This window comes from Mchenga conophoros, linkage group LG11, assembly GCF_057382185.1.
Source record: "Mchenga conophoros isolate Kocher_MC1m ecotype Shallow Benthic linkage group LG11, M_conophoros_male_GT1.1, whole genome shotgun sequence".
Lineage (NCBI taxonomy): Eukaryota > Metazoa > Chordata > Actinopteri > Cichliformes > Cichlidae > Mchenga > Mchenga conophoros.
In genome coordinates this window covers 2,712,694-2,724,490 of record NC_140536.1, presented here as the reverse complement: position 1 = coordinate 2,724,490, position 11,797 = coordinate 2,712,694, and the positions used below count along the sequence as shown (strand labels likewise).

The 11,797-nt window shown below is 44.2% G+C and overlaps 1 protein-coding gene across 2 annotated transcripts in view; it reads right to left on the bottom strand.

Annotated features, from left to right (window-relative positions):
• The window catches only part of dyrk1b (dual-specificity tyrosine-(Y)-phosphorylation regulated kinase 1B), a 58,006-nt gene that overhangs the window by 2,646 nt on the left and 43,563 nt on the right, over positions 1 to 11,797 (bottom strand). For both annotated transcript variants that reach the window (XM_085290527.1, XM_085290526.1), the window contains exons 3-12: positions 7,972 to 8,091; positions 6,689 to 6,877; positions 6,084 to 6,231; positions 5,470 to 5,619; positions 4,665 to 4,801; positions 3,860 to 4,006; positions 3,392 to 3,532; positions 1,777 to 1,897; positions 798 to 980; positions 2 to 105 (exon numbers count right to left, since the gene is read on the bottom strand). In XM_085290527.1, coding sequence (XP_085146653.1) covers positions 2 to 105; positions 798 to 980; positions 1,777 to 1,897; positions 3,392 to 3,532; positions 3,860 to 4,006; positions 4,665 to 4,801; positions 5,470 to 5,619; positions 6,084 to 6,231; positions 6,689 to 6,877; positions 7,972 to 8,091 — 1,440 coding nt within the window. The remainder of the gene's footprint in view (position 1; positions 106 to 797; positions 981 to 1,776; positions 1,898 to 3,391; positions 3,533 to 3,859; positions 4,007 to 4,664; positions 4,802 to 5,469; positions 5,620 to 6,083; positions 6,232 to 6,688; positions 6,878 to 7,971; positions 8,092 to 11,797) is intronic.

Sequence of the window (11,797 nt, the reverse complement as noted above, 5' to 3'; positions counted from 1 at the left end):
CCTGAGGGCTGGTCATCTCATAGTCTGAATGTGTAACAGCAGAGTTGTAGTAACGATTACTGTAGCGGTAGTTGCGGTTGTCATTGGAAGAACCACTGGAGCCACCTGGAAATAATTGACACCAACATTAAATTCACACTTGAGCACAGCTTTACTTCATGGATATACTTTTAGCTAAAACAAGCCATAATGCATTCATTCTGTGTGAACTAAAAGAAAGACATTTACAAAAAAGAAGAAGAGGAGGGGCGTGGCTTCAGTAGGGTGGTTAGAAGGTCCCGCGCCTCTGTCGGGTATGTACCCCGCCACGAACGCTGGGCGTTCAGCTCTGACTCGTAGCGTGTTTGCGCGACGCTGAAGAAGACTAAAGAGTGGATCTGCTTTTCCTGTCACCGAGAACGAACTCGCCCGTCTCCTCACTTTCATGTTCATCAAGAAAACTATGAAAACCTGACTGAGAAATAAAGTAATGTGCTGACAGGGAGGGTGACCGTGCTGCAGTGTTTAAGTACATAGACCCTCCACTGAATATCACTGGGTCACATCAAATCTGTATTATGAAGCAGTAATAAGCATCTCACACACGCCCAGCAAACAGCATCCTCTCAGCTGTTTCACTACACTCCTGCCCCGGTCTACTTGACCCTAACAAAATCCTGCTTGAGACATTTTAGGGATGAAATCTAAACTGCTACCATTTCTTTGGACCTGTGACAAGGATGACATATTCCTCATTCTAACAGATACGGGAAAAAGTTCAAGGAAAGCTGGTGCAGAAAGAGAAGAGTCTACATTACCAGAGCTAGAAACAGAGCTAGTAGTGGAGGCAGAATGAGAGTGGTCCATGGCAGGAGAGGTGGATGTAGATGAACTAGTATTGGTTCCTTCATCTGTTGTTTTCTTGAAGAAATTGTGCTGCAGGGCGTAGAATGGCGTGATGCGGCTTTTAGGGTCGTAGTCCAGCATGCGCAGGATCAGGTCTGGAAGAGGACAAACACTGACATAATGATGGTGGCCAGCTACAATTGTAGTGTCAACCCCGTGATCTTTCTTGTGTCCCTCGCCCTCACTTGATATCTGCTCCTCATGCTAACTCCACATAGAGGTTCAGCGCTTTAATCCACGACCACATCCTTTCAGTCAACTCCCACAGGCCAAAGACAAGGGTAGGAACATAAACCAAACACTAAACTGACAGCTTTGCTTTCACACTTAACAGAGAATGATAGCCAGGACCCACTCCATGAGCCAAAGGTGTGGGGAAGCAACCCTTTTGTCCACTGGGGAAACCCCAGTGCAGCGAACTGGGAGGACACAAGGATACCGACCCCTGACTCTTACCGATGAGCAGAATCCAGCCCCATCTCCGGGACAGTGCTTCCAGAATGCAGGCTGTGCCCTGAGGTGAGCCCAGCTATAGCTTTCTGGTACCTCACTCAACAGCTCAGGCTCCTTCCCCTCCACAAGGAGGCTTTTATATTTCCACAGCCATTTTGACCAACCAGGGACAAAGTGCCGAGTCCTCCACCTTTGACGGCTGCGCACTGGCCTACATGCTGCTACTATTTACGCTATGCTTACAAATGAATATAGATTTCATCTATACACATCACATTAGAAGAGACACCTCAGGAGGACATTTACTGCGAGAATAATTTACACAACTTTAATCACTCATTTATATTTCACCCTCTCTGTGTTTGTTGTTTCCACCTCCATGAACTTGTTTACATGAATATTAATGCTCAGTCCTGCAGTAATCATGCAAATGCCTACCTTTAAACTTTAGGTAGTCACAAGGGGCGTGTCCTGGCTCTCCTGCTCGCCGGCCCCCTGGACCCCCGGTCTCAACACCCAAAATCTCATGTAGACGCCGTGTGGCTGGGGGCTTATACTCCTGGAAAACACAAAAACACACACACGCTATGACTATTAAGGAAAGTCTGTGAAGTTCCAATAACAACATGAAGGCACGCTGTTCTTCAACACTTTGCTCAGGACACAATACTGAGGTTAACACTGAGACTCGTATTCTAATGAAAGAAAACTTCATTCATTTAGCTCCGTTTCCCAAACTCTGTCGTCTTGGAGACACAATAGTCCAGGCTTAAAGCTGAAACTGCAGGAAACAAAGGTCCTCCATGGTGGATAAAATCTATGAATCCTTCTTCACAGAAAGCCTGTGAGGAGTCCTCAGCTTGTTCGGTGCTTTGCACTTTGTACTGGGTTGGGCCTGTTTTTGTCTTAATTTTTAAGATTCAACGAGGTGCTGGAAACATGCCTCAGTGATTCTGATCCATAGCAGTGTCTCATCGATGGCTGTGTATTCATGAAGCAATCCTCCAGTTACACCACCTCCCAGAAGTGCTGTATTAGTTTGTGATCTGGACCATGTGGAGGCCCTTTGAGTACCGTGAACTGACGGTGGCATTCAAGAACCCAACCTGAGAGGCTGTGAGCTTTGTGACAGGCATCAGGCGATGGCTATAATGTGATGATAAAGGGATGGACATAGTCAGCACCAATCTCAGGTACCGTGTGGTGTCGTTGTGGTACTGAGTCGATACAAAGTGCACCAAGAAAATATTCTGCACCCATTAAACCACCACCAGCCTCAATTGTTGATACAAGGAAGGGTGATGTTATGTTTACACCCGACCATCCACGTGTCACAGCAAAAACCGAGGTGATGAAACATTTTCCATTTTCTCTTGTCAGTGTGGTTCTGCTGCTGCAGCTCGTCTGCTTCATGATTCCAAGTGTGAGCACTCAGAAACACTCTCCTGCCCCTGTTATAGCTTCGTCGTAACAGGTGTTGTGTTATTTATAGTCACTGTCGCCTTCCTCATTATCCTCTCATATCTGGCATTAAGAAAGCATTTTCAGAGCTGCTGCACATTTTCTCTTTTTCAGGTAAACCTGATGGTTAGAGAAGAACACCCCGTGGATCCTCAGGTAGAAACAGAACACACCAGAAGCCATGGCGTGTTTAGAGTCACATGTCTTCCCCAGTCTGATGCTCAGCTTGAACTTCAGCAGGTTATCTTCACCATAGCTCAGCAGGTAGAGCAGGTCATCTATGAATCATCTACCAACTGGAAGGTTGGTGGTTTGATTCCTGGCTGCTCCGCTCTGTATGCCAAATAACCTTGGGCTAGATACTAACCCACTGCAGTATGAACGTGTGTGTGACAGCAGGACGACAGAAAGGACTTGAACGGAAAAACGGGTGAATGAGGCAAGTTGCTTAAGTGCTTCGAGCGCTCAGGTAGAGTAGAAGGGTGAGTCCACCTGGATATCCTGTGTTAGTCAACACTTGGAAAGTGAACTGAACTAAACACACAAGTTAACATTTTTCCACATGTGAAGTCAAAACAGAAGCAAACTTTACCTTCTTGACATCCTTGTTCTTCTTCACCGTCCACAGACCATCTGACAGCTTGTCAAAATACTTCCTGGCTTTAGGAGCTGCATCCAGCATGTGGCTGGGTGGAACTCCCAGAACCTCCACAATTTTATTCATCTGGTCAACCTACACACACACACACACACACACACACACACACACACACACTCTTAATGTGGACCAAAGTAAGAGCATACCACAGACATGCTGTTGCAAACACATGCGGTCTTCAAATTCATGCTTCTCAGTGCAATCTCAAAGGAACTAAGAGTAGACTGGAAGAGACAGACTTTCTGTCATCGTAACAACCGTGTCTACAACGTGGCCTCTCTACGCTAGCTTCTTAACACATCTAAATGGATGTAGCATAAAACACTGAGCACGGATGAAGGACATCCCCGATTCAAGCCCGACACTACCCGACACGTGTGTTCACGCTGGTGTTGCTGTTACCTCATTGGAGCCGCTGAAGAGAGGCTCCCCTGTGTGCATCTCCACTAGGATGCATCCCAGAGACCACATGTCGATAGCCAGGTCATACGGCATTCCCAACAGAACCTCGGGAGAGCGGTAAAACCTGCTCTGGATGTACTGATAGATCTAAGAAGGAAGTGGAGTTTAGCAATCTGACACCAAGACTTGACAGTGTAGCTATTTAACCTAACACATGCAATCACATTTGACCACACATTCATACCTTGCTTTATTCTATACACTTTAAGCACATTATCAAGGGTTGTGGTCAGAGCAGGCATGAATGTCATGGTAACTTTTTCCCACAACACAGAGAGAAGCTAACTGCTGTTCATGATTAGCAAGAAGACAGTGTAGAGTAGCACTTCTTAAAGATTTAAATGGATCTGTTTATTTTTGTCCCTGCATGTAAACTTTTGAGCCTTGTGTGGATCAAACGTGTGCGCTCAGTTTTGTTGTACAATTATTCCATCACGGAAAAAGGACAGTAAAATTTTAAAAAAGCCCAAAGTTCCCATGACATTCATGCCGATGAGATGATGACAGCTGTGTCTCTTCTCCATTCCCACTAAAGCTAACCTAACCTGTCTTTGGGCAGTGGGAGGAAACCCACACAAAAACTAGGAAACCTCTTATCATGAGCCAACAGTCCTAATTATTCTGCCATCGTGCAAGCCACGCTACTTGGTATATTTTCCAAATGTGAACGTTGTGAGTAACGGGGAGTGATCCTAGTAGGTGAGCAGCGTTTATAAAGAATCATATCTGGAGTAAGTGTGCTCACTCTCTGTCCAAGCTGGCAGGAGGATCCAAAATCAACTATTTTGATGGCTGATCTCTTGGGGTTACACAGCAGTATGTTCTCTGGTTTCAGGTCGCAGTGGATGATTGACAGCTCCGGAGTGGCCAGGAATAATAGTGCTGTAGACAAAACACCAACATGTGTCAACAATATTATGCAAACTGAAGACACGTATAGTCTAAATAAGTGCACATCATCAGCATTAAACCTGCATTTACTGCACATTTCTAGAATTATTACCAGTGTTTACATATCGATCAGTAAATGTATTCAGACACCTGCCTCACTACACATGAATAACTGAACTGTTTAACATCTTTTTATTCCCTGATAAACATGTAAACAGTAGCAGGGATTGCTGTTTCCATCCTTAAGAGCTGAAGGTGAGAGAGGCTGCAGGGTTAGGCCACTAACCCAACCCCACTAACTGCTTTGGACTGTGGGGGGAAGCCGGAGCACCGGAGAGAACACGCCAGAACGTGCAAACTCCACACAGTGGAATCGAACTGAGGACCGTCTCCTTGTGAGGCTAGTCACCGCCGTGCTGCCCAACCACACCACATTTACAACCATTTATTCAAATGTGTTATTGTTACTTTGTGGTGCCAGCTGTGTGCTCAGTTTTAAAACGCTCGCCGTGATTGGCTCAGTCGTTCACGGTCAGCGCTTTGTTTAAGCGTAACTACAGACCACGACTATCACACATGCTTCCAGCACCTTTTGTGGAATCACAAGTACAAACGCTCAGCCTCAGTGTTGCAGCTGCATGTCGTCTCTATGCACCCACCTGTACAGAGCTGCTGTGCAAATTTCCTGGTGAGGTTGAGGGAAACTCCTCTGAAATTGGTGTTCCTCAGCAGATCGTACAGGTTGTAGCTCAACAACTCAAACACCAAACAGAGATGGTTCCTAAACATAAAGTGACGCTTCAGGTGGACTGCACAGAGACAGATTGACAGACAGACACAAAGAGACAAATGGGAGACATGGGGAAAAGTTAATCCACTGAATCGTTTAAAAATACCACAGTTTTGAGACGTTTCAGTTTCAGGTGTCAAAGGTGAGGTGAAATATTTAATATGTTTTTTGATTATTCGTCATTCCCATCTATGTCAACATTAACGGGACAGATTTGTTATTTGTCATTTCAAATGCAGGTAGTAAGTGCTTGCATAGACAGATCTTTGTACTTAAACAGCCTCAGCATGATAGGAGAGCGCACACTCTAAATACCTCGCATGTTTGATTTCTGCTGTTCAGCAGCCAGTGTTAGCAACAGTGCGTGTGCACACTAACAGATGTGTGTGCACAGAGAATAAATGTAGTAAAGGGCCCCCTGTGCGTCTGTAATGAACCAAGAGAAGCTGTGTTGTACAGCAGTGTACAGAGTGTGTATCTTACCTATGTAATATTTCATCTCAGTGTCGTGCTTGTTCATGAGCTCCAGCAGGCGTAGTTCTATCTGTGCCTGGTTCAAAAAAGCCTTTTTGTTCTTAATGATCTTAATGGCAACCCACTCCTGCTCATGGTGGTCGTAGGCCTTCACCACCTGTGGACACATGAACACATGTTACATCACAGGTAGTGAATCACTCAGTTCAAGGACAGCCAAACACTTCCTGTCTGACTTTGTCCTGTCATGTACACAATACATGTAGCCTGTGTCATAACAACAATGGCTTTGCCTTTGATTTCTTAATGTAACGCAATCTACTGATTACAATTACTGAGTGCAGCTCCCTGTAAGAGCACGTTGGTTTGTTTGCTGTAATCAGTGACCTTCAGATGTGCTGCTGGCTGTCGCTGGGTTAGCCATACCGACGCTTTAGCTCTGTACATGACAGCTTTTACTAATCCTTCACACAGAGTTTACTTTCAACTTTTCACAGAGACACGGCCAAATTTCACTAACGGCAGAAGCCGTCAAATAACTTTAGTTCAGACATTTTGGACTTTGCGTCCGCAGTAGTAACAGAAGTGGAGAATGTTTCTTGTGGAGACCTCACCTGTCCGAAAGAGCCTTTCCCAATCAGTGAGTCTATCTCATAGCGGTCCAGCCACTTTTCTCCATTTTTCACAATGTAGTCATAATTGTCATCGTCATAGCCATCGTTATAGATTTTTCTCTCCTTCTTCGTGCTGCTGTCCTCAGGAGGGACCTGCTGGGCCCGCCGCTTCTTCTTAGTATAGTACACCTGTGGACACAAACACAGCTCAGGCTCTGCTTCACAGTACATCTGAAAGCAACAAACCCAAATAACCTGTGCACCAGCAACCAGCTGTTACTGCTCTGTTCTTCTCGGGGTGTAACAGCAGAACTGCCTAGATTAGCCATCTCTTAAGTGGATGCTGGATTTCAGTGCAAAAAATGACGTTCACATCAATGACCTGTGGCGCACAAGTATAATAATAATAATAATAATAATGGATTGCATTGCTTTTCGAGACCCTCAAAGCGCTTCACAATGCCACTATTCATTCACTCTCACATTCACACACTGGTGGAGGCAGCTACAGTTGTAGCCACAGCTGCCCTGGGGCAGACTGACAGAAGCCAGGCTGCCATATCGCGCCATCGGCCCCTCTGGCCAGCACCAGTAGGCGGTAGATGAAGTGTCTTGCCCAAGGACACAACGACCGAGACTGTCGGAGCCGGGGCTCGAACCGGCAACCTTCCGATTACAAGACGAACACCCAACTCTTGAGCCACGATCGGCCCATTTCATGGATGAAAAACTATAGATCAGCGCTGCTGAGGGTTTCCTTGCTTCAGAGAATATTTTGTTTCCTTGCTATAAAAGCTTGTTCTGTTTCGAGGTCTGCACTCTTCTGGACAGAGATCTCAGATGTCGTTTCTTGGAATCTGGTGAAGCCACTGGCCCAGTTTGGGGGTCAGTGGTCCAGTTACCACAGGCACCACTGTTGCCATCATCTTCCACATCTTCCTGCGATCCTCACCCAGCTGTTGGCATTTCTCAACCTTCTTGTGATGCTGCTATCACTTGGTATAGCTGCATCTATCCCTCCGGTTGGTTAGCCAAGATAGCAATCTCTTTACAGTCAGTCTCCAGGAAATTTAAGGTGATGTCCTCTGAACTTTTGGACTGTGACTGTGTGTGTGGTCCAGCTTTTACAAATGCAGTGGGACCAGAATCTGTTTAGACAGTTACATTTTCCATTTTTAGGTAAATCACATGTAAGGTTTACAGTAAGTCTCCAGGAAATCATGGCGACACAATTTAAAGTACAAAATAAAAGGGTGTGTGTGTGTAATGTTACTGTTTCATACCTCATTGATGTGCTTATAAGTTTTGATGAGGTCAACAGAGAGTTTTCTCAATGGAGCGCTGGCAGGGTCTCTGAAACTAGGGGGAATTCTCCGCTGGAGTATGGTCATATCAGACAGCACCTACAGAGAACAACAACGTTTCACAAACTCGTCTCAGGTTTGATGCAGGAGATGTTCCTCATGTGTGTATCAGGACAGCTTCACACTAAAAACAAATGTGTTCATTCTGTGTGAGTGCACATCAATAACCTTTGCAGTTTGTACCAACTGTATTAGTTTGCTATTACAACTAATACATGATAAGTTGTTCCACTGCACCAACTTTTAACAAAAAACAACTCAATACAAACTAAGTTGCTGGTAGTCTGAGGGGAGCACAGACCATCAGGCAAAGCACACACTCGTTTTTTATTCACATACAGGCCAGTTTCTTAAAAGGTCAGGTAACAGAATCTGACTGAGGATTTTTAAATTAAGATTTTAATACTTGGTCCTTTTTTTGACAGATTCCTCACCTCAGAAACAGAAAGAGGAGGATTACTGACTGATGTTCTGCTTGGATCAAGTGTTGTTGCAGGGAAACTGCAAAGTGCCCTCTGGTGGACAAACTATGCAACAGCAACACTCATAACACAGTTGAAGGGAGTTAGTCTCATCTTTTCTTGCTTTTTAGTTTTTATCTGTCTTCTGCTGCTCGTCTGGGTTTGGGAAGCAATGACTGAATCACCTCACATAGGAGGCAGAGAGAAGGTCACACAGCTGAACCACCTAAACCTGCTCCTTTACTAATTAGAGGTGTAACAACTCATATTTTGAGCCCCTCTGAGGTGTCTGAGCTCTCTAAGCAAGTGTCCAGCCAGTACCTGTAGAAATGAGACTAGTTCTGGTTAGTGACCCAGAGGTCAGGACTATATCGAGGCTTGGAACACAGCTCAGCTGGTAAACCCAGCCTGTTGGTGTTCGTTAGTCAAAAAAGGAATCTATTACACATTATTTGTTACTTTTCTTAAATGTAATGCAAGTGATCGCCACAGAGCTTCTACTTTCGAAACATGCACAGGTAGCCTGACTGCTCATTTGTTTGTCACCTGTTGAAGATCAGAAGTTTGCAAACACTCAGCTTTAACGTCACTCTGGGTTCTTGGCTAGCCTAGCGTTAGCATGAGGTCTGTGCAGATGTTTGCAGAGAGCTGAAGTTGTGTTAGCAGCACAGTGCAGCTTGCACTTTACCATAGCGCTGGCGTCCTTTAGTGTAATAAAAGCAATCTGCTGTAGACTGCTCCACCATTTTCCTCCCACTGTACATGAACTGAAATCAGCTGACCTTTAACAGGAGCGTGCAGGAAGAAAAAAAGCATCTTTGATGTTTCTTCTATCCACCCGAGTGCAGATCACCCAATAACCTTTGTTACTTTGTAACGCATTAGAACCAACACTGCTCATCCTAGCCTTAGTACCTGCTGAAAGTCACACTGAGGCCAGAAGAGCCACATTAGGGTAGCCACGTCGCTTGATTGCTTCTTTATAAATTCCAATGCTGGTACACTTACAAAAAGATAACGTCAGGCTCTAATATGTGGAAGAGCTTGGGACTGTGACATCACCATTTGAGTGGAATGGAAGTTCTTTACAGACTGGAGCACAATTTGTTGCTCTTTCCAGTTTGGAAGCAGCAGCAAAGAGCTAAGGTCGCAGACCAACAACAGCTTGGGCAACAGCTGGAAAAACATTACCTACAACAACATTTGGGAAAATCACAGTATTGTTACCTCTTGTAGTTTTCATGTGGTTACACAGCTGAGATGTGGCTGTTAGCTTGGTGGTTGCTACATGGCAGCATCAAAGAAACTCTATATGCTTTTGTTTTTAAAATACCGGGTACCATCAATACCTTGGACAAGTTGTTGTGGCAACCTCTGACCAGAGAACTACAAGCTGCTGCAGGTTTGTTGCACACATTACAGAGCTACGGCTCGGTCGACTGAGCCCCACACTCATGAATGTGTGCTGAAAGACATTTCTGCACTTTAACTTGTTTGATGCGTAGGTGCTCATCACAAACAGGTTCTGTGTTTGGGATCGTGAGCATCTGTAGCTGGTTCAGATGGATCTAGGGCTGTTCGATATAACCATATATATCGGATGACGATATAAAAACGTCTGTCGTTTCATTTTACGCTGTCGTTTGTTTCGTGGTGTCGCAAAATAAACCGTTTACGGCAATATTTGTTCATGGTTCTGATGGTCACTGTAGTTATTATTAATTTCTTAAAGTTCTCTCTTTCTCTTATATTTAATATAACCACACCACGGACGGACAAGCGCCTGTTTGTATGTGTTGTGGTTAGCAACAATGACGGTAACACCATCGTGTGTCCGCATGTTTATTTTCCACATACACTTTTCAGAATAAAGCTCAAGATCCTGTTGAGACTTTTCAAAATAAACCGAATCACGTGAAAGATGCAGATTATTTATGGATGAGAAGTAAAAAAGAGCCGCCAGGTGCTAAAAAATAAAGCTTAGACTCAAATGTTAGAACAGGCTTTCCCCCGCAGCACGCCGTGTAATAAATACTCACAAAGAAACGGCGCCGTTACAACTTATGTCTAAAAATGTATCGTTTCATGCATCGGTTAAAACTCGACTCCAGCTACACGACGCACAGCTGGAAACACTTCACGCAGGTCGAGCTGCCCGAGATTCACAGAGTTTACAGAAAATGTTACATTTCTGTGATTTATATCGTTATCGGACGATAGATGTCTCATATCGGGATATGAGGTTTTGGACATATCGCACAGCCCTAGATGAACCCATCATTTTCTCCTAGATGAGGTATAACATTATTCGTTTCTGACCCATGGCATTAGCTTTCCTGAGGAATCCACGAGCAGTTAGTAACCACTATTGGATCAACTGCAGACTCCAACTTTGCTCATACTAGTTAGCGATATTTATTCATATCATTACCACTGTTCACTAATGTAAACTACAGTCTGTTCTATTTAGCTGTGTGAGGAGAGCAGCAGTGCCCTTTGGCATACAGGCCGGTAGGACCTGAGATCAGGATCAGAAGCAAATTGTGTATGAGACAGCCGGGAGATGATTATGATGTGCCCTGCTGCTGCTGTCGCTTCAGTTTACAGAAGACCCACAATGCCCGGTAGCTGTTTGCTATGAAAACACCTTAAGTGTTCACATTTTGAGGGATAAGATGTGGGTGGAGACCTGGCATACAAATGTCAGTATCGATTACAGTGACCGCGAAGCAAACGTCTATCTTCTAACTTTAGCTGTACTGGGTGAATCTGTAACACATAAAGTGGAGACATCTCAAAACTGAGACCCACTGAGCCAGGAAACATATTTTAATCATCAACTTCAAAATGCCTCTGAAATCGTTCTCGTCAGCTTAGAAAAATCCTGGTTACATTTAGAGATATTTAGAGTAGTCGTGTTATCTTAAACGTTAACCTACTTTCAGTTTGAATGGTTCTGGTTCTTATATAGCAGTAGGGTAAGTGTTAGGCATGAATAGGTTTACGTGCTTTCCTCTTTACTTTGCTGAAACCTGGTTGGAGATGTATTTCTGAACATGTTAAAATAGTATAACGACAATAACAACTGAGACAAAGAAAACAAAATAAGAATCATTATAAATAATTTACATGTTAAAAAGGCGGAGGAAGCATAAGCTTATTTAATCCCACCCTCTTTCCACTATTAAGTAACTCATAGTCTACACGTTCTCTTCCTTTTATGCATCCATCAGAAATTCTTCATTACAATTTGCTACATGATTTTTTTAATAACCCCAGTAACA